Source organism: Moschus berezovskii, chromosome 12, assembly GCF_049115385.1.
Source record: "Moschus berezovskii isolate FMDL1 chromosome 12, NW_MosBer_1.0, whole genome shotgun sequence".
Classification (NCBI taxonomy): Eukaryota; Metazoa; Chordata; class Mammalia; order Artiodactyla; family Moschidae; genus Moschus; species Moschus berezovskii.
The window spans coordinates 46,691,170-46,718,003 of record NC_142471.1 but is presented as its reverse complement, the minus strand read 5'-3'; the positions used below and the strand labels follow the sequence as shown (position 1 = coordinate 46,718,003).

Here is a 26,834-nt window from a genome sequence, read left to right as displayed (position 1 = left end):
ACTCGATGGACATGAGTTTGAGTGAACTCTGGGAGCTGGTGATGGACAGGGAGTCCTGGCGTGCTGTGATTCATGGGGTCACAAAGAGTCGGACACGACTGAGTGACTGAACTGAACTGAACTGAACTGAATGGTAGCCTAGAAACCAACTCTTTGGAAAAGACCCTGATGCTGGGAAAGATTGAAGGCAAAAGAAGAATGGGGCAGCAGAGGATGAGATGGTTACATAGCGTCACCAACTCAATGGTAATGAATTAGAGCAAATTCTGGGAGACAGTGAAGGACAGGGAAGCTTGGCATGCTGAAGTTCATGGGGTTGCAATGAGTCAGACATGACTTAGCAACTGAACACACACACACACACACACACACACGATAGCCTTGAAAAGGGAGAAATTAATGCCAGTGTCAGAGTCTCAGTATCTTTTGAATGAAACTGCCCTGATTGTTGTCTCTGACTGTGTGTTTTTATCTATCAAGTGGTGATAGACTGACTTATCAGGACTGTCCATTTAACAACACTGGAGGTTTTTTTCCTGGGCTTCCTGGTAATGAGAAACTTACTTAAAATTAGTGCTTCCTGGTAGTGGGAGTGGCTAGGGATGGTCTCACTTGCCGCATTATATCCAAATACTATCAGCTTGGGAATGTAACTCTCCAACGCAGCTGGTGCCCAAGCCCAGATTGTTTCTCCCCTATTTACAAGGACACTCTCACTCTTGCCCTATGAAAAGGAAGAGCATTGTTTTGTAGGGTCCCACTTTCAGGAGCCCAAAGATGTTGCATCAAGCTAGCCCCAGTACACCTCTCTGCAGGATCATACGACTTTGCTGGCGTGTTTCAGAAACCTGTTTGCCCCAAAGTACTTCAAATTTCCCACTGCTGATTGGACCATGGTTGGCAAACTAATCCAAGAGTAGTCAATCTATACTTTGCTCACTAGCTGAAAATGTATAGCCTGAAGTAAAAAGACAAATTGTGTCTATGGGATTCTTCCCTTTAGGGAGGTAAATACGGAGTACCAAAAGGCTTGGCCGTTTAGCAGCAGAAACAGTTGCTTGAAGAGTGTCAGAAAGTGCAGTAAGGGTGGTGGGAGCTCATACCCTGTGAGCCCTGAGAAGTTAAGGGGGAGCTGGAAAAAGGAGGGTGGGCCAGCATGCAGAGAGAACCAAGATCTCAGGAAAAGGCAAATAAGAGAGTAGCCAGATTCCAGACTGGTTTTAGTTTCTATGTTTATTTTGGATGTGGGGGGTGGTGAGAATGAGAGGCTTCAAAATTAAGTTTCAGATTCTGTTAATATTTCCATCATTCTTTCACTATCTTATTTCCCTGAACATTTTCTTTTAAGTTACCTGAGTGGATTTTTGTTCCTTGCTCTTTGTAAGCATTTAGAATGGTACAGTGGCTATTGTTTAGGGTTTTCTGGAAAGCTTTCTTCCAACCCTTGCCTTGTAACACATTCTGATTCCTGGCCACAGGGAAGAAAGGTGGACATGTCCAGGAGGTTTTTGGGCTTAAAATGCTGAAACTGGGGTAAGAGTTTGGCTGGAAAGAGAGATTTTTAAATCATTATCATATACATAAAAACTAAGAAATAATTTTTATAGAGCACTTTCAACATATTAGGTAGTGTGTTTGGCACATTATATTAATATCAGTTCAGTTCAGTTCAGTTCAGTCGCTCAGTCGTGTCTGACTCTTTGCGACCCCATAAATCGCAGCAGGCCACGACTCCCTATCCATCACCAATTCCCGGAGTTCACTCAAACTAGTTAATTCTTACAATAATATATGGAGATTATTTTTTTCTTTGGACACACGGTAACCGAGGCTTAGAGAATTTAAGTGCTACAAGGTCACACAGTGGATAGGGATCCGAGCTTGGATTCCATCCCAGGAGGAGGGTCAGTCCACAAAGTCCACGCTTCTCCGGCTATGCTGGGTGGCCTTCCAATTCACGGAAGGACACAAGGTCTACCGTCTAGAAAGATATTAATGGCGAGAGGTCTGAGACTGGAACTCCAGGGCACTTTAACTCTTGAGAAGAGGATTTGGTAACAGAAAAAGGGAAGATGAAAAAAAAATTACAAGATGAGCTGTAGCACATTAGAATCCGGTACATGTTTTTCAAGCTAATTTGTTATTCTCATTTTACAGATTGTGAACTCCAGTTTCAGTTACTTGATCAAAATCCATCTGCAGAGACTAACCCAGCCCTGGCACCTCTGTGCCCAGACACCTGGCAGCGGCCGAGTAGGATACAGGAACTACATTTCCCAGTACGCTCGGCGGGAGGGGGCGGGGCCGGGCGGCCGCAGGTTCCTTCCCAGAAGCAAAAGCGGAAACAAAAGAGTCTCGCTGGTGTCCCCGCCCGCACACTCGCACACACCAGCGCTCGGGCGCACTCGGAGCAGGCACCCGCGCCCAGAGCTAGCCAGACAGCTGCGAGCCGGGGACCCACCCGGCTGAGCCAGCCGAGCAGCCGGCGATCTGAACCCGCACTACCGCACGCCCCCGAGCCCTGCAGCCTACCCCCGCCGGCCGGTGTCCCCGCCGCCCTCTGACCGATGGCGCTGAAGCGGATTCAGAAAGTGAGTGCCGGGGCCGGGCCTGGGGCAGCGGGGCGGGCTTCGGCTCGCTGCCCACGCTGACCCCAGTGGTGGTCCCGAGAGACGCGCCGGGAGGGAGCGTGCAGGGAGGATGGGCTGGGGCGGGGACCGGGGGCCAGAGACGCCGGCGGGGCCAGCGGCACCCGACAGGTGAGGTGGGAGCAGCGGCAGGTCCCGGGTGCTGGAGGTGCTTGGAAGCAGGGGGCCCGATGTGCGCTCACGCCGGAGCTGCGCCCGGGGATCCCTGGCAGGAGAGCCTCTTCTGTCTCCAGACCTTCCCAGAATATGTGCCGCTCGGTCACTGCTGGATTTTGCCTTACACCCGGCTAGCTTTGGCCCTTGTCATGCAGCTTTCTTCACGCTGTTTCTGAAGCCTGTCCTCTTTTATGATCTTGCTTTCCCGTGCTCCCGGGAGGGCATGGAAGGTGTGGTGGGCCTGCAACCTTCCTCCGCGGAGCTGTTGGGCTTGGTCTTTCTCTCCTCTGCTGTTGGCTCTCGCTCAGATGCCCGAATGGGCTGGGAAAGCCCATTTGGGGCCGAGAAACCAGGAGAAGCCTCCTGCTCCTTCTATTTTGGTGCCTCTGCTGCTGCCACTTGAGGTCACATAGCTGTAGTGAAAACATAGTTGGTGATACACAACAAGATGACCTCCTGGCTGTGATTCATGGTGAGTCAAGCCAAGCTGTTTTGTTTTTTTTTTTCTCGCCGTGATAAACTTATATATAAAGTTTGAGACACAACAGAAACTGTCACAAATTAAATTGTTCGATGCTTTGACACATGGGTATAGAATGAGGAAGAAATGTGTATGTTCATTAAACAAATATGTATCCGTCCCAACTCAGTGTAAAGAATTGTTTTCTCTTGAATGTTTTTTGCTACCGCCTCTAATGTGAACATGTTACAAACCTGAGATTGGGGCGTTTTCTTTCTGTTCACTTTTGTTTCTTGTTGGGTTATTTGGTCTGTTCACTGACATAAGTTTTAGGCTTTACTATTATGGTTCACGTGGAGAACATTGAGAATTTGTTTTTTTAATAGGAAGTGCGTTCAGCATTTAAGCCAGCAATGGACAGCCTGTTTCGTAAAGGATTTCAGAAGAAATACTATCAAAAAATTTATCAACTTTTTCAGGCACGAATCAATAGGGCAGTGATAGGGAAGTATACATTGTATTCTCAGTCACCATTGATGTCATCTTTTGGTACAGAGGACAGCAACTTTCTGACCCAGCCGATTTGGTGGTGGTGAAGGGGAGGGGTCAAATGATCTGAGAAATACTGTTATTTTCTGTGCCTGTTAATGTTACTCTCACTGTAAAGCATATAGTGAAAATCAGCATGTGTTGATTAATATGCTTTCTGATGTGAAGATAATTCAGTTATACACTTTTTTTCATATACATGATTCTAATTTTGAAACCCCACTCAGCATCTTTGCCATGCCTTGTGTACTTTTAAATGATGATGTAATGTTGGCTCACATTTGAGGTAAACACACATTTTCCAAGGAAGTCTTAAAATTCCATTTCCTTCTTCCCTAGTTGTGAGAGTTTTTTGCAAGACTGCATGTACAGTAGCTTCAAATAGTGTAAAATTTGTCAACAGTAGGTGAACATTCAAAGAAAATGAACACTGTTAAGCGTCCTGGGCAGTTTATCAATCTCCTTGCTGAGCCAATGTATTTGTCTTATATATATAATATGGCATATACCCAAAATCATATTGTTAGTTACTATTAGTTATTATTAGTTTATAACAGAGTTGTCTGCTTTAAAAAAAAAATTGGGGATGACATGACATCCCATCTCTGTGTGTCAATCTTTGGCTTCCCTTCTCTGTTACCAAAAAAAGTGGCTTGTACAGATCTCTTTTCCATTAATCACTTGTTCAGACCACTCTCAACTTTAGAAAGTATTTTTTTTTTTGATTCCCCACATTTTCATTCTTTACTACCTTCTTGATGAGAAGTGAATTCCAGGGGAGGTGTGCTGTTTGCCATGTGAACAATTAAGTTACAGAGCCCTCTTTGATATCATCAGCATATAAATTCTTTTTGAATCTTGCGTGCTTCAACAAAAGAATACATGTTATTAACTTTTGGCCTTTCTTTTAAAATGTATTAAAGTAACACTGTCAGGTAAGGTTATTGGGTTGCGATTTTCCTGGGCCTACAGTGGCACACTTTGGAACTGTGCAGAACCTTAAAGAACTTTCAGGAGTGAAGGTCAGGGGAACAGCTTCTAGGGTAGTACTTCAGAATCAACCATGGGGCGTTTCAGGCCATCCCCACTGCTGTAGTTCATGGGGTTGCAAAGAGTTGGACACGACTGAGCCACTAAACTGAACGAACCGCTGCTGTAAATGGAGAGATGGTGCTGAGTACCTCAGATGGGCTGCCGTGGAAAAAAGGTTGTGAACCACTGACTGACATTCTGGTCTACTCACTGTTGTTCAGAGAAGGATCTTGAGGTTTGGAGTGGAGTACTTTGTCCAAGTTAATCTCTTAAGAAGTGATTTGGCATGTTTTAAAAAGGTCATGACTTCACAGTTTTTCACTTCATAGGGAAAGATAAAAGATGGTTGAATTAAATGTATTTGTATGAACATACAAAGCATGTGGATATGAGTGCTTAAAGTGTATTTCTATGCTAAGAGTATGCTAAGTGATTTAATACTCTAATTTAGAAATCCAGTGCCAGTTTTGCATTTCAGCTCATAAATTTACACACTCTTTCCCTATTTTTAGATACAGTGGAAGATGTCACAGTCATTTAAATGACTAAAGGGAAAAAAATCGAACAAAGTCTGAGGAGAGAAACCCTCAAACATGTCTGAAAAAAGAGAATAGTTTTTCAGGTGGACATTTATTATTTTCCAGAATTAATTCTGAAGTGTTTCTTCTTCTTTTTTCTTTTCTTTTTTTTGAAGTATTTCTTCTGTGGGGCTTCCCTTTGGCTCAAATGGTAGAGCGTCTCCTTGCAATGCAAGAGAACAGAGTTCGATACCTGGGTTGGGAAGATCCCCTGGAGAAGGAAATGGCCACCCACTCCAGTACTCTTGCCTGGAAAATCCCATGGACAGAGGAGTCTGGCAGGCTACATTCCATGGGGTCGCAAAGAGTCGGACACGACTGAGTGACTTCACTCTCTCTCTCTTCTATCAGTGCCAACTTTTGTAAACATATTTTGGAAATCATTTTTTAAATTGCAAATATCATAGTCCTAAATGTCTTGAAAACCTGAAAAAAAAAAAGGAAATTCTAACACAGTTATCATCTTAGTATATTCCCTCTAGATTTGAGTTTTGCTTTGTAAATATAGCAACACAGATGACTGTTCCTCAGTGTATACTTCTGTCAACAAAAGGGAATATTTATATTTTTAATTTAATTTCAATTTAACTTAAAATGTATATATATAATATAAATTAAAATACAACTTTATAAGTGTTTTTAGCTGTTGAATTTTTTGATTTGTACAATTTCACATTACACTGCTTTTTATCTGATACTTCAAAATTGCAACAACAACAAAACCCCAGCCTTTTGTGGATGAAACATCAAATGGGAGAAGAAGCTATGGTTTCTATTGCTGGCTCTGTGACTTACTAGCTTGTTTCCCTATCCATACAATTATGCTGCTGATAAGTAAAACTGGCATGTATGACATATAATGGTTACTCTCTGCTAGACACTGGATTAAGTGCTTGACATATATTAATTGATTTAATCATTAGTGGACCCACGAGGTAGAAATGATTATTATCCCCATTTTACAGATGATGAAACTAAGGCACAAAGATATTGAGTAATGTACTCAGAATCACATTCTGTAATTGTAAGTGGCAGCGCTAGGAGTCCAAACCAGACAATTGGCTCCAGAATCCCTACTCTTGACTATTTTGGTATATCCAGATGGACTCATATCTTCTATCCATTGTACTTAATTTGAAGGACATAGAGTCAGATGAATTTATGGACATGTTTTGCAAACTGAAACATTCTATACAAATGTAAAGTGGTATTATAATTAATACCTTGGCATATTTAATCATCTTCATAGACACATCACTGTGTTGACTATGCATTGTAAATTTCTGCTTTAAAGTGATGTGCACTAGATCATTTAACATGGTAAAAGAATAATATGACTTTGTTTATCTTTGTTCCATCACTTGAAATTTTTCCCCTCTGAAAGGATTTAGGGGAAAAAATGATTGTAATTCATAAATGTTCTGTCAAAAGAAAATTTCAATGTGAAGTTTTTATTTGAGAAAATGGTTTATGAATTAATCTAGCTATTAGTTCCCATAATGGCTTTGAAAAGTAGTCAACAGTTCAGATATGTTAGAAAGATTTTCAGATTATAAGATTAAGACTCCAGGTTTCTTCCGTTAAAAAGGATATGACTTAAAAAGTTTTAAAAAGAAGGAACACAGTATTTGTGCTTCTTGGAAAATAAATGGTTTGCCTTGAGATGAAAGGAAGAAAATGTTCTTTTTCTAAAAAGACACTGCATGAATTTTTCTGCTTTTAAATCTTAGTAATTAAGTTCAGTCTTTCTTTTGCCTTCAGGATCATGTATTTTTCTTCCTTTATCACAACAAAGGTGTAAAAAGATTAGATAACCTATCCTACTTTAAAAGTTCTGAGGTTCCTTCTCTGTGGAAATAAATAGCATAGTTCTAAATATGGCAGTTTATGCCTATTTTAGGAAGCCAGGCACATATAAAAACTAAACCTAGCAGGATGTGGGATTGCCTCCAGCAAAGCAAAGTAGCATCCTTATTCATTTTAATTCCCCGAAATACGTGTAGAAAACATATTTAATGAACACCACTAATCAGAATGATCAGTTAGTAATACTTTCCATCAAACTGAGTTAATGGTTGTCTATAATGAATTGGCTCCCCCTCCCCCCTTTTAAACACTGGATAAATTGAGAATATGTTTAATTAAAAATATGTATTTAAATACTTATCCTGTCTCCTCTTAACCCTGTATGCTGGCTCAAAAAATACTGGAATAGGGCTTCCCTGGTGGCCCAGTGATTAAGAATCTGTCTTGCAGTACAAGGGACATGGGTTCAATCCCTAGTCTGGGAAGATCCCATATGCCTTGGAGCAACTAAGCCCATTTGCCACAACTACTGAAGCCCATGCACCTAGAGCCAGTGCCCGCAACAGGAGGAAGAGTAGCCCCTACTCACTGCCACTGGAGAAAGCCCACTCACAGCAACAAAGACCCACCACAGCCAAAATAAATAAATCTTAAAAAAAGAATACTGGAATATTTAATATAATCCAGATTTGCAGGTTTGGGTATTGGAGGGACCCTCAGGACACCTCAGAACAATTGAAGGCAAGACAGTTTCTATTTTTGTTGGTCTAAATGGCCTCTGAGAAGCTGAGGGTTCCTCTCCCCCCGCCGAATTTAAGTTGGTTCCGGGAGGAATCTGAAGGTTCAGTTACTTACATTAGACGGTAGTGATAGATAGGCTCCTGTGTTCCAGGAGTTGTCCTCAGTATGGGGAGGAAACCACTATGACACACTGCATCTACCACTGTGGGTCGGATCACCACCATGCTCTGCAGCTTCCTGTCTTGCCTTTTCCTGAATGTTGTCCCCACTCTTCTCTGTTCATATTATCCTGTTTGTGTGGCTCTTCTTCACTGACAGCTTATTAGATTCCTACTCTCTTTTCAATTTAGGAAAGCCTTTCTATCTGGGGCGAGGTGGGGGTTGGTTCCTTCACCTTTATTAGCAGTAAAATTAACCCAGTGGTTTTCCCTCCAGGTTGCCACCCTCCTTTTGTGAGCAGTTTGGATTGCTCTAGGGCATCACCGACTCAATGGACAGGAGTTTGAGTAAGCTCCAGGAGCTGGTGATGGACAGGGAAGCCTGGCATGCTGCTGCCCATGGGGTCACAAAGAGTCGGACATGACTGAGTGACTGAACTGAACAGAGAGGGAACCCAGCTGAGGTGGTGACCTGGGCCTGTTGTTCTTCTCTAAACCCGTAAAACTCTTGAGGGTGTTTTTTTGCTTCCCCCAAGTTTTAATGTGTTGTATTTTCATTTAGTTAAAAATACTTTCTAATTTACCTTTTAATTTCCTTTTTGGTTCTTGAGTTATTTAAAAAAAAACATGATTTATTTTCCAAATAATTGGAATGTTACAGAGCTTCTGTTACGGATTTCTAACTTAATTCCATTGTGATCATAATATGTGTTATTATTTGATGCCTTTAAAATTTTTGACCTTTTTTATGGCCAAGAATATGGTCTTTATTTTTTACTTACACAATAATAACATCCTTCCAGTATTCAACATAGATTTTTGAATGAATAGTGTTTAGTAATTTCTGGTCTTAATTTTGCCCATCACTGGTTGGCATCTTTTGTTTAATCGCTCAGTTGTGTCTGACTCTGATCCTATGGACTGTAGCCCACTAGGCTCCTCTGTCCATGGGATTCTCCAGGCAAGAATACTGGAGTGGGTTGTTGCTATTTCCTTCTCCTGGGAATCTTCCTGATGACCCAGGGATTGAACCCTGGTCTTCTGCATTGCAGATGGGCTCTTTACTGTCTGAGCTACCAGGGATTTCTAGTCTTCATTTTGCCAGTGTCTGGTTGGCTTCTAGGCTATGGTCTAAGGAATGAATGCAAAACTAAAGTCTACACCTTGCTGATATTTTAGTGTTTTCTTGCACTTTTGTGATCTTTCAGAACAGGGGTGACAAAATCAGTTTAGTGGATCACAAACAGCAGTTTTAAAAATAGAATAGAAAATTTTCGTGCTTTGGATATAGTAATGGTGTTGTTTCATGAGACCTTAGTTTTAGTTATGTGTGTGTGTTCCTGTGCTTGTGTGTTGTGTGTACTAGGTTGTGGTGTATAGTCCTTTTTTTTAATTAGTAATTGTTGTAATGAAAGTTTCAAAATCACTGTCCCATAGCATAAGATCTTTAGGTAAGATCAGTATTGTCAGAAATACATGCCATATATTTATGCATGCATGCATGCTCTGTCGCTCATTCTTTGTGACCCCATGGACTTTAGCCCGCCAGGCTTGTCTGTCCATGGCATTTCCCAGGTGAGAATAATGGCGTGGATTGCTATTATTTCCTTCTCCAGGGGATCTTCCTGACCCAGGGATTAAACCTGTATCTCCTGTCTCCTGAATTGGCGGGCTGATTCTTTACCACTGAGCCACCTGGGAAACCCACCGTATATTCATACATATACCTATATGTGTACATATATATAGAGAGAAAGCAAATGAGCCTATATACATACATACAAGCACACATACACGTACACAACACATAAAGTGTTCTAGTCTTGGAACATTTCTGTTTGATAGAAATTGTCAATGCTCATTATTTTCTACTACAAGTATGCTCATTATTTTCTACTACAAGTAGCAGCATTTTATAGTCACTGAATTACAGCTGCAGTATTCAAGAATAGTACTGGCTAATAGTACTCTCTCTAGGAGAGATTACTTACCTTATTATGAAAATGCTTATTAAGTGCCTACTACGTGCCAGTAATTAGGGATGAAACTGTCAAAATGTAAATATTGATAGATAGGTTTGTGTTTTAAGTAGGTTTTGAGAAATAGGCTGCTTCATTTTTTTCTTTTTCCCTGAAGCATATCTTTCTTGGTTACTATGAAATAAATAGTAACTTTTGATAATGTAGCATTTAAAATGCTCTGTATTGCATGTTCCATCATGTGTCAAAATTCTATTTTGTATCTAATTTCCTATCATGTTTTTCTTGCTTTTCAGAGTGTCTGAACACAGAAGCTCTCAAAGCTTGTGAAGTAGTGTTCATTTCTATCCGTTTATAAGGTAGAAGCCTCCTGGGAAAAGATAATAAGAATTCCTTTTCATTCCTTCATTCGTCACACTTTGGTTTCTCTTGAGCATGACTGAAAATGTGCAAATGGCCTTAATTCAGTACTGGAGCATTGTTGGCTTCAGTGTCGATTGAAAATAATGTGCTCTAGTTATTACAGCCTTGAGATGAGTATTGTTTTGCGGTAGGAAGAGTGCTGGAGTGGAAGTCAGATGGTCTGAGCCTTTGTCCTGGCTTTGGCTTTGTGACCTTGGCCAAGGAACTCATAGTCCTTATTTTCTTTATCTAGAAATGTAATGGGTTGAACTAGGTAACTACTGTGGCCTTTTCTGACTTATAATTTTCAGCACACTTAACTAATGTTATGTGCTGTTTTCCTTCTGTCCCGCAAACAGCAAAAATGGTCACAAAAATAAATATGGAGCAGTGGTACTGTTTTGCTGCTACATGAAACTTGAATTAAAATTCTATTTTAAATTGTCAGAATTGAAATAAATGTGGGCATCTTAATGTATAACATAGAATTAATGAGTCTCTAAAGATATATCACCTTTTCATTAAAGAGCATTTATTTGAGATGCAAATAAGATTGATTTTTCTTTTTATACTGGTAACATAGTGTGATTTTCTCATTCTATTTAGCACCCATCTGTTTCACAGGTATCTTTTGTACTTTAAAGATAATTTTAGGACTTCCCTGGTGGTACAGTGGATAAGAATCCTCCTACCAATGCAGGGGACATGGATTCAATCCCAGATCTGGAAAGATTTCACATGCCATAGAGCAGCTGAACCTGTGTGCCGCAACTACTGAGCCCACAAGCTGCAACTACTGAAGCCCCTGTACCTAGAGCCTGTGCTCCACAACAAGAGAAGCCACGGCAATGAGAAACCCATCGTGTACTGCAAGTAGAGAGTAGTCCCTGCTCAGCGCAACTGGAGAAAGCCTGTGAACAGCAACAAAGACCCAGTACAACCGAAAACAAAAAAAAGATTATCCATATATTTAGACAACTGCCTTACACAACTGCTTTACATATAGTAGATTTTTTAGATTCAAATTAATGCATTTATGGAGCACCTTATGTATATAAGGCATATGCAAAATATGATAAGTAAATGTATGGGAAAGCAGGGTATAAGCAGCATTATCTAAGAACTTTTAAACTAATAAAGATATGAGATGTATCACAACTCAGTATACTAAGGAAAATATACCATACTTGAGAATGAAGGGAGTCAAAGGTGGGAGAGGCCAAATTTATCCGGGGGAAATCAGGGAAAAGTCTATGGAGAAGATAGATTTAGATATAGCTTTGGAAGATTGGGTAGCATTTTTTTTTCCTATTATAAAAGAAATCCATGATTATTGTAGAAAATATAGAAACTGCAGACCAAAATAGAGTGGAATGGGATTTCCCTGGTGGTCCAGAGGCTAAGAATCCATGTTCCCAATGCCTGGGGCCCAGGTTCACTCCCTGGTCAGGGAACTAGATCCCACATGCCACAGCTAAGACTGAGAAGAACCAAATAAATAACTAAATATTTTAAACAACAACCAAAAAAAAGAGTGGAATGATGGTGTTGGGTAGCAAAGACATGGAAACCAGGTTCATAGAGGAAGCTACAGAAATGCAAGCACTAGAAAGTACGTGACTTATTTGGAAAGAACAGATAATCCTGTTTTGGGGGGTCAGAACATAGTACGACCTTAAAATTTCATACTGTGGAGGGCCTTGAATACCTATACTGACAAGTGTTAGTCGCTCAGTTGTGTCTGACTCTGTAGCCCACCAGGCTCCTCTGCCCATGGGATTCTCCAGGCAAGAATACTGAAATAGATGCCATTCCCTTCTCCAGGGGATCTTCCTGACCCAGGGATTGAACCCAGGTCTCCTGCTTTGCAGGTGGATTCTTTACTGTCTGAGCCACCATGCTGACAAATGTGTTCTTAATGTAGAAGTTGGGGGATACCATTGAAGGTTTTTAAGTAAGGAAGTAACATTCTTAATCCTATTGCTAGAACTACATTCTTGCCCTCATAGAACACAAGATTCTTTACCGTTTATAGATTTGTCACAGAAAGGGACGTATAGAGTGCTGTGTGAATATAGCAGGGACCCTTTGGGGGCTTCAGGGAAAGCCCCCTTAAGGAAATGATATTTAAGATGAGACAAAGTGATTGTGTGTGTGTGTGTGGTGGGGCGTGATTAGGAGTCTTCTGTCTAAAAGGAAATCATTTTTGAAACTAGAGACAAGACAGTGTTTTGGGGAAGTGAAAGTCATTATGATTGATACAGAGAATGGTTGGGGGAAAGTGGTTGCACATGTGGGGCTAGAGAGCGGACAGCTCCTCAAAGTCATTTTAAGGATTTATAAATCTTCTAGTAAGGCTAATGAAAAACATTGAAAAGGTTTGACAGGGTACTTTAAGATACTTTGACCACAGAGTGTTGGTAGAGAAATAGGTTGCTGCTGCTGCTAAGTTGCTTCAGTCATGTCCAGCTCTGTGCGACCCCATAGATGGCAGCCCACCAGGCTCCCCCGTCCCTGGGATTCTCCAGGCAAGAACACTGGAGTGGGGTGCCATTTATTGCACTTGTTCAAGTGAGGTCCAGGAGGGTCTGAGCTTGCCTGATGGCAGAGGCCATTTGGAAAGAGGGATATATGAGAAGAGTTGTAGGATGATTGTACCATCTGGCCTTTTTGAGTTGGTCTGACCCACCATACCTCCCTGTGCTTCGCCCTTCTAGTCACATCTCAGGCTCTGGGCCTTAGAATCTCTACAGACTCTTTGGTCTACTGCCCAGTCTGATCCCAGATTCTTTAATAGTGTCTCCCTGGTTCAAACCTTTGGCTTTTTATTCTGAAATGTCTCTCTGACTTTTCTCAGACTCTTCTGCCCTTTGGACCTCAGTTTTTCTACATGATGGGCCTCCTCCTGGGACCCTTTCATTGGGAGGATTTGGACTAAAGGGGAATCTGAACAACCTGGTAGTCATTAGTGTAGAGGGGGACGGGGTGTGCAGGAAGGAAGGAATCATGGTGATCCCAAGGTTTAGAGTTCAAGTTACTGGAATAATTGCTTTTTACCATAATCTTCATAAGGTGGACTCAAACACAGTTTTTACTGGGATACCTTGAATTTGTCAAGATATATTTTTATTTATGTAAGTCCTATGGTGGAAATATTATGTATGGTGGTGGTTTAGTCACTAAATTGTGTCCGACTCTTGGGACCCCATGGACTGTAACCTGCCAAATTCCTCTGTCCATGGGATTTCCCAGTTAAGAATGCTGGAGTGGGTTGCCATTCCCTTCTCCAGGAGATCTTTCTGAAGAAATATTATGTATGAAGTGAAAGTTGCTCAGTCTTGTCCCACTCCTGCGACCCTGTGGACTGGAGCCTGCAAGGCTCCGCTGTCTGTGGAATTCTCCAGACCAGAATACTGGAGTGGGTAGCTGTTCCCTTCTCCAGGGGATCTTCCCAACCCAGGGATCTAACCCAGGTCTGCCACATTGTGGGGGGATTCCTTACCAACTGAGCCACCAGGGAAGTCCAAGAATACTGGAATGGGTAGCCTATCCCTACTCCAGTGGATCTTCCTGACCCAGGAATTGAACTGAGGTCTCCTCATTGCAGGCGGATTCTTTACCACCTGATCTACCAGGGAAATAAGTATAAAGGGAGATTATTGAGTCTTTTCTTTAAAAGGAAGTCATGTTTTAAACTAGAGGCAAAATAGCATTTTGGGAAATTGAAAGCCATCATATTGTGGTACTATAGAGAGCACTGGGGGAAAGTAGTTACAGATCTGAGACACTGGCTAGATAATGTCCCTTAGTGACCTCCAACATTTATTCCAAATTGTGCTCTTTATAGTTCAGACTCAATAAATATTACTTTGATGCAGCAAAGTCAATAGTGTCATTTCTTTCTTCATCATCTTTCTGTGTGGGATTTGGCTGCGATATCATTATTTTTAATAGACAGTCTTTGCCAGAGATACCTGATCCAAAGAGACAGTGAAGCAGCCAGGACCTTTTTATTGAAGTGAATTTGGTTCCTCTAACTTAATTAATTGGATGTCGTCAGCATTTTGAAGTCTTCCAGAAGGAATCTTCATGGTCTAAAATACATTTTTTCTTTTCTTTTAAATTCAAGGGCTTAGAGAGGTTCTGTATTCAGAGACATTTCTGAGAATTGTTTGACATCTCCTTATTGAAATAGCTCTAGTCACTGGATAAGGAGATCAGAGTCTGAACTGTAAGCCCATGAAATGTTTATTTACAGACAAACCAAATATAGCTCATATATCCCTTTAGAGACAACATCAAAAATGCAATCCAGTAAGAATTGCTGTCTTGTTTTAGGAGTTTTGAGATAAAGATGGTTGTGTGACATTAATTAATTGCCTGTTGAGCCAGGATCTTTTAAATAACATTTTCATATGCTTTGGATTCAGTAATTTAGATTTTGGACTGTAAATCAATTCCTGTGCATGGGCTGCTAATGTCTTTTATGCATACCCATTGGGGTATATATTTTATCTATTATGGAGATTGAGACCTTCTGAATGTTGAGACTAGAGAACAACAAAGCATTTTCAGTCTGGTCAGCACAATTTGTTGGAGAATATTTACTGCATCCTGTCATGTTAAGGATGATGGTAAATAAGGAAACTCTGACTTGTCAGCTTTCCTTCTCCACTGTTCAGATTGGGCCCTTACCCTTCTGGGAGCTGAGAGATTAATGAGGCTTCTCTTCTCTTACATTCCCTTCTTTGTTTCCTTTTATTTGTTTACCCTCTTTGAATTAGGCTGCCTCATCTACTTTTAGATTTTAAGTCCCCTAGAGGCAGGGACTGTGTCTAGGTTGGTTTTATGGAGAACACTCAGCATATTGTAGGGATGTTATAAACATGCCATCTGTGCCAATTTAAAATTCAGTTTCAGGCCTCTCAGTACTTTTCTTTGTGTCTGGTTGGATATAGAAATCTGAACTAAAGTACAGGTGCTTAGCTGTGTAAGGCTGTATAAATTCATTAAGTACATGTTTTTGTGGACTCATAGTGCTTTTATACTGCTAGTCATAATACAGGAACAGTATCTTGTAATCTGCCTTTCATTACTGTATCTTGTATTTTTTTTTGAAATTTAAATACACTAATTTATTTTTAATTTGAGTGTCAGATTGGAATAGAAAACTGCTTCATTGACATGGACTATTTTGGGGTGTACATTCACCACTTAGATGTTTATTGCATAGTCTCTGTTTAAATATAACATTAGTTTGTTTTAAGCTTACTTTGTTTCAAAGAAGACAAAAGTTGAAACTGTGTATTTCAGTTTTCAATTTAAAAAGCCACCAGAAATGAAATTGAAAGATACACAAAATATATGTACACACAGTGTGTTAACTATAGTGAGTTCTTTTCATATATAGACTTACAGCAATATATATAGTCTTATTATTTGATCATTTGATTATATGATTTCTCTCCATGTAACTAGCAGTAGAATTCTGTATCATGGTATATTCCTGTGTTCACCTTTAATGGTTACTGTCAGACTTTTTTACTAGTGGCATGTGAGAGTTCCAGTTGCTTCACATCTTTGCTATCATTTGTACTTTTCTTATATTTTCACCATCCTTTGAGGGTTATAGTGACATAGCATTTTGGTTTTAATTTGCATTTCCTCGATGACAAATGAAGCTGGTGCACGTTGGCCAGTTGGATACTCTTTTGTAACGTGCTTATTTGTCTGTCTGAAAAATTGATCTGTAGGAATATTTTTTTAACATATTCTGGATTCAAGCCTTTTATCAGATATATGTGTTACAAATATCTTTTATTTCATGGTTTACCTTTTCACACTTTTATTGTGTCTTTTCTGTGAACAGATAGATGTTCTTTATTTTAATCAAGTTCACATTTTTCTCTTTTTCCCTTATGGTTAATGCTCTGTGTGTCTTATTTAAGAAATCTCTGACTCCCCCAAGGTCATGAATACATTTTATGTTTTCTTTTTAAAGCACTACTACTTTACCTTCCATGTTTAAATCTATGATCTATTTAGAATTGGTTGGTTTTTTTTGATAAGGGTCAAGTGGAGGAGATCATGTTTCTTTATTTTTTTCCCTACAGTTTTTCCCCCAGTTGACATGGCAGCACTTATCAAAAAAACTTTCCTTTCCCTCCACTGGACTGTCACTCTCTTCACTTTTAATTTTTGAATTCCAAGTTTGCTGTTTTCTTTGCATTTTCAGCACATTGTTGAAGTTAAAGTAAGTGCTTAGTAGTACCACTCAGATGTCAAACACCATCCCTTTTGCTTCTACATCAAAAGTGTTATTTGTTTATTCAAAACAGATCACATCCTAAGTTGGGTTTAAAAGATACGCTTTCCATTTTTTTTTAGCGTGCAGCTTTCTGTAGTGAAGTTTTTGTAGAGCCCTGGGGAACACCATTCACGTTGAAATCTATGTGAATGGAGCCGCTTAGAGTTGGCGCACATGGCCTATGGGGCAAAATGCAGCAGCCCTGAGTGCTGTGTTTAGTAACTGGCAAATTAAAAAAGAAAAACCATTACCTTTTTCTGTGCTCCAGCAATCCACATTTTTAACAAATGAGCGTTATTTGTGTTCAAGTATTGTGGTGTGCCACAATTTTAAAGAAGTGGAGTGTTAAAAAAAAACACAAAACTTAGGTGATTCGTGTGGCTGTTCAGAATTTCCTAGCTCTTATAACTTTTTTATGTTTCACATTTGAGTTTATTTTTTATCAGAAAGTAGTTTGTGTCAGCCAAGATATTTTTTACCAGTTCCTTTCTAGATCACACTTTCTGTCCTAGGAGAAACTTTCCAGGACTCCCTTGAGTGATCTAAACTTTCATGGACACATTCAGGAGGTGACCCCTGAGGCCTGTAGCTGCTCTTATATGTATTTTCTTGGAGACATGTAAGGTTCCAGAGGACCTCTTTCCTATATTTTTTAAGCTATATCTAATGAAGTTACTTTTCTCCACAAATAAGTTCTCCTTAAGTTTCATGCCCTGGTTTTAATCATCAGCAAATGTGCCTGACCAGTGACTTGTGAGGATTTTTTTTATTAACATCATAATCTTACACCATTAAAAGAAATCTTGAAAACATTGGGAGTGGAGTTGGGATGAGAATGTAAAATCAGAATCATGACCCCTATTAGGAAGGATGTGGAAGTGTTCCTCCTAGGCTTAGTTCAGCTTGGTACAAGTAAGAAAAAAAAACCTCTGTCAGTGCCACAGACTGCAGCTCTGTCTATGGGTTTCTCCGCCACCAAGGATTGCTGGTAACTGGCAGACAGGTTAACTTTGAGACTAGGTCAGCTCAGCACAAAACCCTAACTCATCTTGGAAAGGCAGCCCAAAGCTATGTTCTGAAAGTAGGTCAGCAGCATCTTAAATAAGTAATAAGGATGGAATATTTAAATTTTTGAGGTCTTCCAAATCAGAAGAACCACAACAAAAAATGTCTTAACAGAAATTTTGTGTGGCTTTAGACACTTTGCTAGAATATCATACATTATGTAAATTGAAAATAGTTGTCACGGCAGCATATGTTTTTGATTCCTTAATGATGAATATTATTTAAAGATACATTTCTAGATGTTGTTATATGTTATTTAAGAGGCTGCCCCAGCCTTTTTAAGTGATCTGCACTGTTCTCTAACACATGTTTTTAAGATTTTTTTTTTATTATATGCAATCTACATAAAGGAGTATTGATTCTGATTCTGTTGTCAAGTCTAATTATTTACATTTTGAAAAAAATAGAAATTTGAGAGATCTGTGCTCTGCTGATCACACTGTTTCTTCAACTTTTATTAACTCAAACAATATCAAGCATTATATGAAAGGCATTGTGCCAAGTGTAGTGGAGGAGATCATGAATAAATGCAAAAAAATTCCTAGTTTTAAAATAATATTCTGGTAGAAGAGGAGAGGGAAGAAGGAAATTAGTATTTCTTGAGGTTCTGTATACATGCTAGGCATTAAGCTACTTCACTTACATGTTTTCATTTAATTCTCAATATGGTTCTTCCAGTGATATCCTCATGTGAGCCCTTTGAGCAAGGGGTTAAGGGAGTTGCCCAAGGTCACATAACTAAGTAAGGGTCAGTAGTAAGGCCAGATCTGACTCCAAACCTCTTATTTTTAAAGTGCCAATTGAGATGACAGCCACTGTTACTGTTAAGAAGAAGGGGTAAAATTTGGGCATAGGGAGATAGACGGAAGGTTGTTTTAGGAGAGGGAAAATTTTGAAGGCCAGAAAACTTAGCCATGTTCAGCGAACATCCAGATACTCAGGCCAGACCTGACTACATGGTTTTCAAACTTTTTGGTCTTATATTAAAAGCATTGAGTGCCTCAATGAGCTTTTGTTTGTATAGGCTCTATCAGTATTTACCACGTGAGAATTTAAAACAGAAATATAAAAATATTTAGCAATTTAAAAATAACAATAAACTCATCCAGTTAGAACTAGACATGGAACAACAGACTGGTTCCAAATAGGAAAAGGAGTACGTCAAGGCTGTATATTGTCACCCTCTTATTTAACTTACATGCAGAGTATATCATGAGAAACGCTGGGCTGGAGGAAGCACAAACTGGAATCAAGATTGCTGGGAGAAATATCAATAACCTCAGATATGCAGATGACACCGCCCTTAAGCAGAAAGTGAAGAACTAAAGAGCCTCTTGATGAAAGTGAAAGCGGAGAGTGAAAAAGTTGGCTTAAAGCTCAACATTCAGAAAACAAAGATCATGACATCCAGTCCCATAACTTCATGGCAAATAGATGGGGAAACAGTGGCTGACTTTATTTTTCTGGGCTCCAAAATCACTGCAGATGGTGACTGCAGCCATAAAATTAAAAGTCGCTTACTCCTTGGAAGGAAAGTTATGACCAACCTAGACAACATATTAAAAAGCAGAGACATTACTTTTCCAACAAAGGTGCGTCTAGTCAAGGCTATGGTTTTTCCAGTAGTCTTGTATCGATGTGAGAGTTGGACCATAAAGAAAGCTGAGCGCAGAAAAATTGATGCTTTTGAACTGTGGTGTTGGAGAATTTTGAGTTTTCAATCTCCTTGGATTGCAAGGAGATCCAACCTGGGTTTGATCCCTGGGTTGGGAAGATCCCCTGGAGAAGGGAACAGCTATCCACTCCAGTATTCTGGCTTGGAGAATTCCAGGGACTGTATAGTCCGTGGGGTCACAAAGAGTTGGACACCACTGAGTGACTTTCACTTTAATTATAGTACAGTTATCAAAATAAGGAAAGGACCATTGATACAATATTGTAAACTAAACTACTGACCTAATTCAGATTTTACCATTCAGTTTTTCACTGTTATATTCCTGCCCAAGGATCCAGTCTGGGATCCTTTCCTGTCCACGGATCCAATCTGGGATCCCAGGTTCAGTTGTTGTACCCTCTTTGTGTGTTCGTGTGTGTACTTTAATCTGTGACAGTTCCTCAGCATTTCCGTATCTTGTAAAAATTTTTAATTAAAAAAAAAAATGACAGAAGGACTTCCCTTGTGGCGCAGTGAATAAGAATCTGCCTGCCAATGCAAGGGACACAGGTTTGATCCCTGATCCAGGAAGAGAGCATCTATATCCATGTACCACAACTACTGAGCCCACATGTTGCAACTGCTGAAATCTGTGTGCCTAGAGCCTGTGCTCCATGACAAGAAAAGCCAGTGCAATGACGAGCCCACACATCTCAACAAAGCGTAGCCCTGCCTCACCGCAACTAGAGAAAGCTCGTGCACAGCACCGAAGACCCAGGGCAACCAAATATAAACAAACTCCAATACTTTGGCCACCTCATGCAAAGAGTTGACTCACTGGAAAAGAGTCTGATGCTGGGAGGGATTGGGGGTGGGAGGAGACGGGGACAACAGAGAATGAGATGGCTGGATGGCATCACCGACTCGATGGACATGAGTTTGAGTGAACTGCGGGAGTTGGTGATGGACAGGGAGGCCTGGCGTGCTGTGATTCATGGGGTCGCAATGAGTCGGATACGACTGAGCGACTGAACTGAACTGAACTAGAGTGACCTTAAAAAAAAAAGAAGATGCTTATATGTAGTGGAGGAGAAAAGTGTTATTTTATCTCTCTTAAAATGCATAAGAAGCTGAGTAAAACAGCATTTTTTTTCCTCTAAAAAGTTGAAAAATTAGGGAGAGTGGGAGGGGAGGCACAAGAGGGAGGGGATATATATGTAAAATGTTTTATATATATATAAAATTATGACTGATTCATGTTGTATGGCAGAAACCAACACAACATTGTAAAGCAGTTATCTTTAAAATTTAAAAAAGTTGAAAAATTACTATAAAAATTTAAAACAATGTAAAAAATATAAAAGGTGACAACGCAGCCCTAGAGATAACTACTATTAAGAGCTTGGTGTGTATTCTTTTAGTTTATTTTCTATGCATGTATAGTATTATGGGATCTCTTGGGCATACTTCTGCCACATATATTTTTCACTTAAAAACTGTATTATTTTCACACAACGTTGTTTGATGTCAACATACATATCTCATTCTTTTTTTTTTTTGGCCCTGTAGTATGTGGGATCTTAGTTCCCTGGCCAGGATTTGAACCTATACCCTTTGCAGTGAAAGCACAGAGCCTTAACCATTGGGCAACCAGGGAAGTCCTCTCATTCTGTTTTTTTTTTTTTTTTAAACATTTATTTATTTGGCTGCATCAGGTCTTTGTTGTGGCTTGGGATCTTTCCTTGAGGCATATGGGCTTAGTTGCTCCACACATGAGATCTTAGTTCCCCAACCAGGGATTGAACTCATGTTCCCTGCATGGCAAGGCATATTCTTCACCACTGGACCACCAGGGAAATCCCTCTCTCATTCTTTTTAACAGCTGTCAGTTCAGTTCAGTTCAGTCGCTCACTCGTGTCCAACTCTTTGTGACCCCATGAATCACAGCACGCCAGGCCTCCCTGTCCATCACCAACTCCCAGAGTTCACTCAAACTCATGTCCATCGAGTCGGTGATGCCATCCAGCCATCTCATTCTCTGTCGTCCCCTTCTCCTCCTGCCCCCAATCCCTCCCAGCATCAGACTCTTTTCCAGTGAGTCAACTCGTCGCATGAGGTGGCCAAAGTATTGGAGTTTCAGCTTTAGCATCCGTCCCTCCAATGAACACCCAGGATTGATCTCCTTTAGAATGGACTGGTTGGATCTCCTTGCAGTCCAAGGGACTCTCAAGAGTCTTCTCCAGCACCACAGTTCAAAAGCATCAATTCTTCTGCGATCAGCTTTCTTCATAGTCCAACTCTCACATCCATACATGGCCACTGGAAAAACCATAGCCTTGACTAGACAGACCTTTGTTGGCAAAGTAATGTCTCTGCTTTTGAATATACTATCTAGGTTGGTCATAACTTTCCTTCCAAGGAGTAAGCATCTTTTAATTTCATGGCTGCAGTCAGCATCTGCAGTGATTTTGGAGCTCCCCAAAATAAAGTCTGACACTGTTTCCACTGTTTCCCTATCAACTTCCCATGAAGTGATGGGACTAGATGCCATGATCTTTGTTTTCTGAATGTTGAGCTTCAAAGCAACCTTTTCACTCTCCTCTTTCACTTTCAAGAGGCTTTTTAGTTCCTCTTCACTTTCTGCCATAAGGGTGATATCATCTGCATATCTGAGATTATTGATATTTCTCCCAGCAATCTTGATTCCAGCTTGTGCTTCCTCCAGCCCAGCGTTCCTCATGATGTACTCTGCATATAAGTTAAATAAGCAGGGTGACAACATACAACCTTGATGTACTCCTTTTCCTTTTTGGAACTAGTCTGTTGTTCCATGTCCAGTTCTAACTGTTGCTTCCTGACCTGCATACAGGTTTCTCAAGAGGCAGGTCAGGTGGTCTGGTATTCCCATCTCTTTCAGAATGTTCCACAGTTTATTGTGATCCACAGAGTCAAAGGCTTTGGCACAGTCAATGAAGCAGAAATAGATGTTTTTCTGGAACTCTCTTGCTTCCTCCATGATCCAATGGATGTTGGCAATTTGATCTCTGGTTCCCCTGCCTTTTCTAAAACCTGCTTGAACATTTGGAAGTTCACGGTTCACATATTGCTGAAGCTGTAGTATCTGATAATATGGCTGTATCATGGAACCACTCCTTTTGTGATGGGCCTTTAGGTTATCTCAGTCTTTCATAATATACAAAATGCCTGACTAAACATCTTTATATGTGTATCGTTGTCTGTTTGGATGATTATTACTATGAGGTGAAGCTCCTGGATCAGAGACCGTATGCATTTTGCACTTTGATAATTATTGCTAAGTTTCCCTCCAGAAAGTATTATCTCAACTTATACTCCTTCCAACAGAAAGTGACATGCTTATTTCCTGCCAAAGTCATAATAGAGGTATTCTAATAGGGTGATAGTGGCTTGATTTGGGTAATAACCTTATGGGTTTCTCAGTTTATACATTGCTTTATCTTATTTTTCCCTGCAAAGCACTATTTTGCTTTGTTTTGCTATTGTACCCCACACACACACAATAATTAAAATGAATGATTCTAAATGCTTTGTCTTTGAAGTCTTTTGCTTTTGATCAGCATGGAATACATTGGATCTTATGAGGATCTTATGGACTTGAACAACTTGTATAATTCACAAGACAGTAGTTCAGTGTTAATTCTTAAAGACTGGAGAGAAGAGCAAAGGGAGAGATTACTGACCCTGGCATTTCTTTTTAAAATAAGAATCATTATTTTTAATACTCTATATGTGGCTGTGATGCTTGAAGTAGATACATAAGAATTCCAGTTATGGTAGAGAAAGCATAAATCAGGTAACAGGGCAGTTTCTGGAAAACTTTGAGTAAACTAAATCAAAAGGGAGAGAAGTATAAGTAGTCTTTGATTTTTTGTGTTTATCTAAAAGTACTCTGGCCTCTGAATAGACTTAGAGCAAAAAGGTACAGTTTTGATGTGTCTGGTTATAGTTTTTTGTTTTATATTTTCACCTTCTTAGGATATCTGAGAATTTTTCCTTTTTAAAATTTGAGGTCTATCTTTTTGCTGGCAGGGGAGGGTATATATTGTGTTTTTTGTTTTCTGTTGGTCACTCTGTCTGTGCATATATACCACAGTTGCAGTCACATATTTCCAAACAGTGTAACAGGGCATATTTCCAGATACATATTTTGATAAAGGGATAGAACATTAGAAATTTCAGTTCAGTTCAGTTCAGTCGCTTAGTCGTGGGTCCGACTCTTTGCGACCCCATGAACCATGGCACGCCAGGCCTCCCTGTCCATCACCAAATCCCGGAACCTACCCAAACTCATGTCCGTTGAGTCAGTGATGCCATCCAACCATCTCATCCTCTGTCGTCCCCTTCTCCTCCTCCTGCCCTCATTCTTTCCCAGCATCAGGGTCTTTTCAAATGAGTCAGCTCTTCGCATCAGGTGGCAAAAGTATTGGAGTTTCAGCTTCAACATCAGTCCTTCCAATGAACACCCAGGACTGAGCTCCTTTAGGATGGACTAGTTGGATCTCCTTGCAGTCCAAGGGACTCTCAAGACCCTCCTAAAAATTCTAGGATGTAAGTCTTCTCACCAAAGCACTTGTGTCATTTTTAGTAGTAACTAATGATTGATGTGACTATTAAGAATGTTTGATGTACCATCAGCTGCCTCTTTTTTATAATAAGTGAGCTTTCCTATAATGTCAGCTTTAAATAAACAACTTAAGAACCTGGCCTTTACAGGAGAAAGATTTTATCTTTCTCATCCTTAGCTCTATCTTCCAGCAGGAGGTAGAATCAGGGCACAAAAGAACATGATACCGAGTATTTTTCTATACGATGTTGAAGGGATTTGAAAGAACAGTCTGACATTTGAAATTTGAATGCTATTCAAGGCTATTCCAAGTAAAATATAGTTTGGGGTTTTTTGTTAGTAAACAAAATTAATTTGTATGTATGTGGTTTTTCCCGTGGTCATGTATGGATGTGAGAGTTGGACTGTGAAGAAAGCTGAGCGCCGAAGAATTGATGCTTTTGAACTGTGGTGCTGGAGAAGACTCTTGAGAGTCCCTTGGACTGCAAGGAAATCCAACCAGTCCATTCTAAAAGAGATCAGTCCTGGGTGTTCATTGGAAGGACTGATGCTAAAGCTGAAACTCCAATACTTTGGCCACCTCATGTGACAAGTTGACTCACTGGAAAAGAGTCTGATGCTGGGAGGGATTTGGGGCAGGAGGAGAAGGGGACGACAGAGAATGAGATGGCTGGATGGCATCACCGACTCGATGAACATGAGTTTGAGTGAACTCCGGGAGTTGGTGATGGACCCGGGGGCCTGGCATGCTGTGTGGTTCATGGGGTCACAAAGAGTCAGACACGACTGAGCGACTGAACTGAACTGAAATGTATGATTTACTCACATATGCATTACTCTGTAAAATATATACTTTCAAATCATTAACAGTTTTTTAAAATCTCAATTAGAGACTATTTTTTTGTTTTTTAAATTATTTTTTAATTAAAGTATGGTTGATTTACAATGTTGTTAATTACTGCTATATAGCAAAGGGATTCAGTTACACATGTGTATATACATATACACACACATTCTTATGTATATCTTCTTTTCCATTATGGTTTATCATAGGAATATTGAATATAGTTCTCTATGGTATACAGTAGGGCCTTGTTGTTTATCCATTCTATATTTAAAAGCTTACATCTGCTAACCCCGACCTCCCATTCCACCCCTCCTCCAGCTATGTGTGTGATTCTGTTTCAGTTTCATAAGACACTGTCAATTTTTATTTAACTAGTTTTCTAGTTAAAATAAGGGCTAAGAAGTTCCATTTATTCATTTACACTAATGTTTAGAAAACTCAACGTGGTGAATCTTTTTAAAAGCAATCTCCTAAAAGCCCAAATTAGAAAATGGTTAAATAAAGCAGTCATTCTAAAATGAGGCTATGGAAAATTCCCTGGTGGTCCAGTGGTAAAGACTCTGTGCTTCCACTTTTGGGGCCTCAAGTTTGATCCCTGGTTGGGGAACTGATTCCTCAAACCACTTGTAGAGGGAAAAAGAGATTTTGCCCAAAATCATGTGGCAAATAAGTGATGGAACTTGGACTTAAACGTCAAAACCTTGCTTTTTTTTTTTTTTTTTTGGTATACTTAAGTCAAAGAATTTGATCAATACATATTATTTTCTTATTTTTTAATTATTTTATTTTATTTATTTTTTTGTGACTTTCTCAAAATTTATTTATTTATTTATTTATATAATTTTTTTTTCTTTACAGTTAAAAGTATTTTTATTAAAAAAGCACAAATGCAAAGAAATGAACAGAGGAAAAATTATGCGTCGAACCTGGACTGGTCACTTATGATAATATACATGCTACAATTCCATTCTCCCCAATCATTCCACCTTCACCCTCTCCCACAGAGTCCCAAAGACTGTTCTAAATGCCTATGTCTCTTTTGCAGTCTCTTATACAGGGTTCAGGTTACCATTTTTCTAAATTCCATATATATGCGTTAATATACAGTATTGATGTTCTTCTTTCTGGCTTACTTCACTCTGTATAATTGGCTCCAATTTCATCCACCTCATTAAAACTGATTCAAATGCATTCTTTTTGATGGCTGAAAAATACTCCATTGTGTATATGTACCAAAGCTTTCTTATCCATTCATCTGCAGATGGACATCTAGGTTGCTTCCATGTCCTGGCTATTATAAACAGTGCTGCAATGAACATTGGAGTACATGTGTCTCTTTCAATTCTAGTTTCCTTGGTGTGTATGCCCAGGAGTGCGATCGCTGGATCATATGGCAGTTCTATTTCCAGTTTTCTGAGGAATCTCCACACTGTTCTCCATAGTGGCTATACCAGTCTGCATTCCCACCAACAGTGTAAGAGGGTTCCCTTCTCTCCACACCCTCTCCAGCATTTATTGCATGTAGACTTTTGGATAGCAGCCATTCTGACTGGTGTGAAATGGTATCTCATTGTGGTTTTGATTTGCATTTCTCTGATGATGAGGGATGTTGAGCATTTTTTCATGTGTTTGTTAGCCATCTTTATGTCTTCTTTGGAGAAATGTCTGTTTAGTTCTTTGGCCCATTTTTTGATTGGGTCACTTAGTTTTCTGGAATTAAGCTGCAGGAGCTGCTTGTATAATTTGGAGATTAATCCTTTATCAGTTGCTTCATTTGCTATTATTTTCTCCCATTCTGAAGGCTGTCTTTTCACCTTGCTTAGAGTTTCCTTTGCTGTGCAGAAGCTTT

The 26,834-nt window shown here is 39.8% G+C and overlaps 1 protein-coding gene across 3 annotated transcripts in view; it reads left to right on the top strand.

The window, feature by feature from the left end:
- Positions 1–2,338: 2,338 nt before the first annotated feature.
- The window catches only part of UBE2D1 (ubiquitin conjugating enzyme E2 D1), a 41,383-nt gene continuing 16,887 nt past the window's right edge, over positions 2,339–26,834 (top strand). The window contains exon 1 of one of the 3 annotated variants that reach the window (XM_088842110.1): positions 2,339–2,591. In XM_088842110.1, coding sequence (XP_088698236.1) covers positions 2,568–2,591 — 24 coding nt within the window. In that variant the 5' untranslated portion in view covers positions 2,339–2,567. The remainder of the gene's footprint in view (positions 2,592–26,834) is intronic. The other 2 variants (XM_088842109.1, XM_055425199.2) reach the window with 2 other exon arrangements.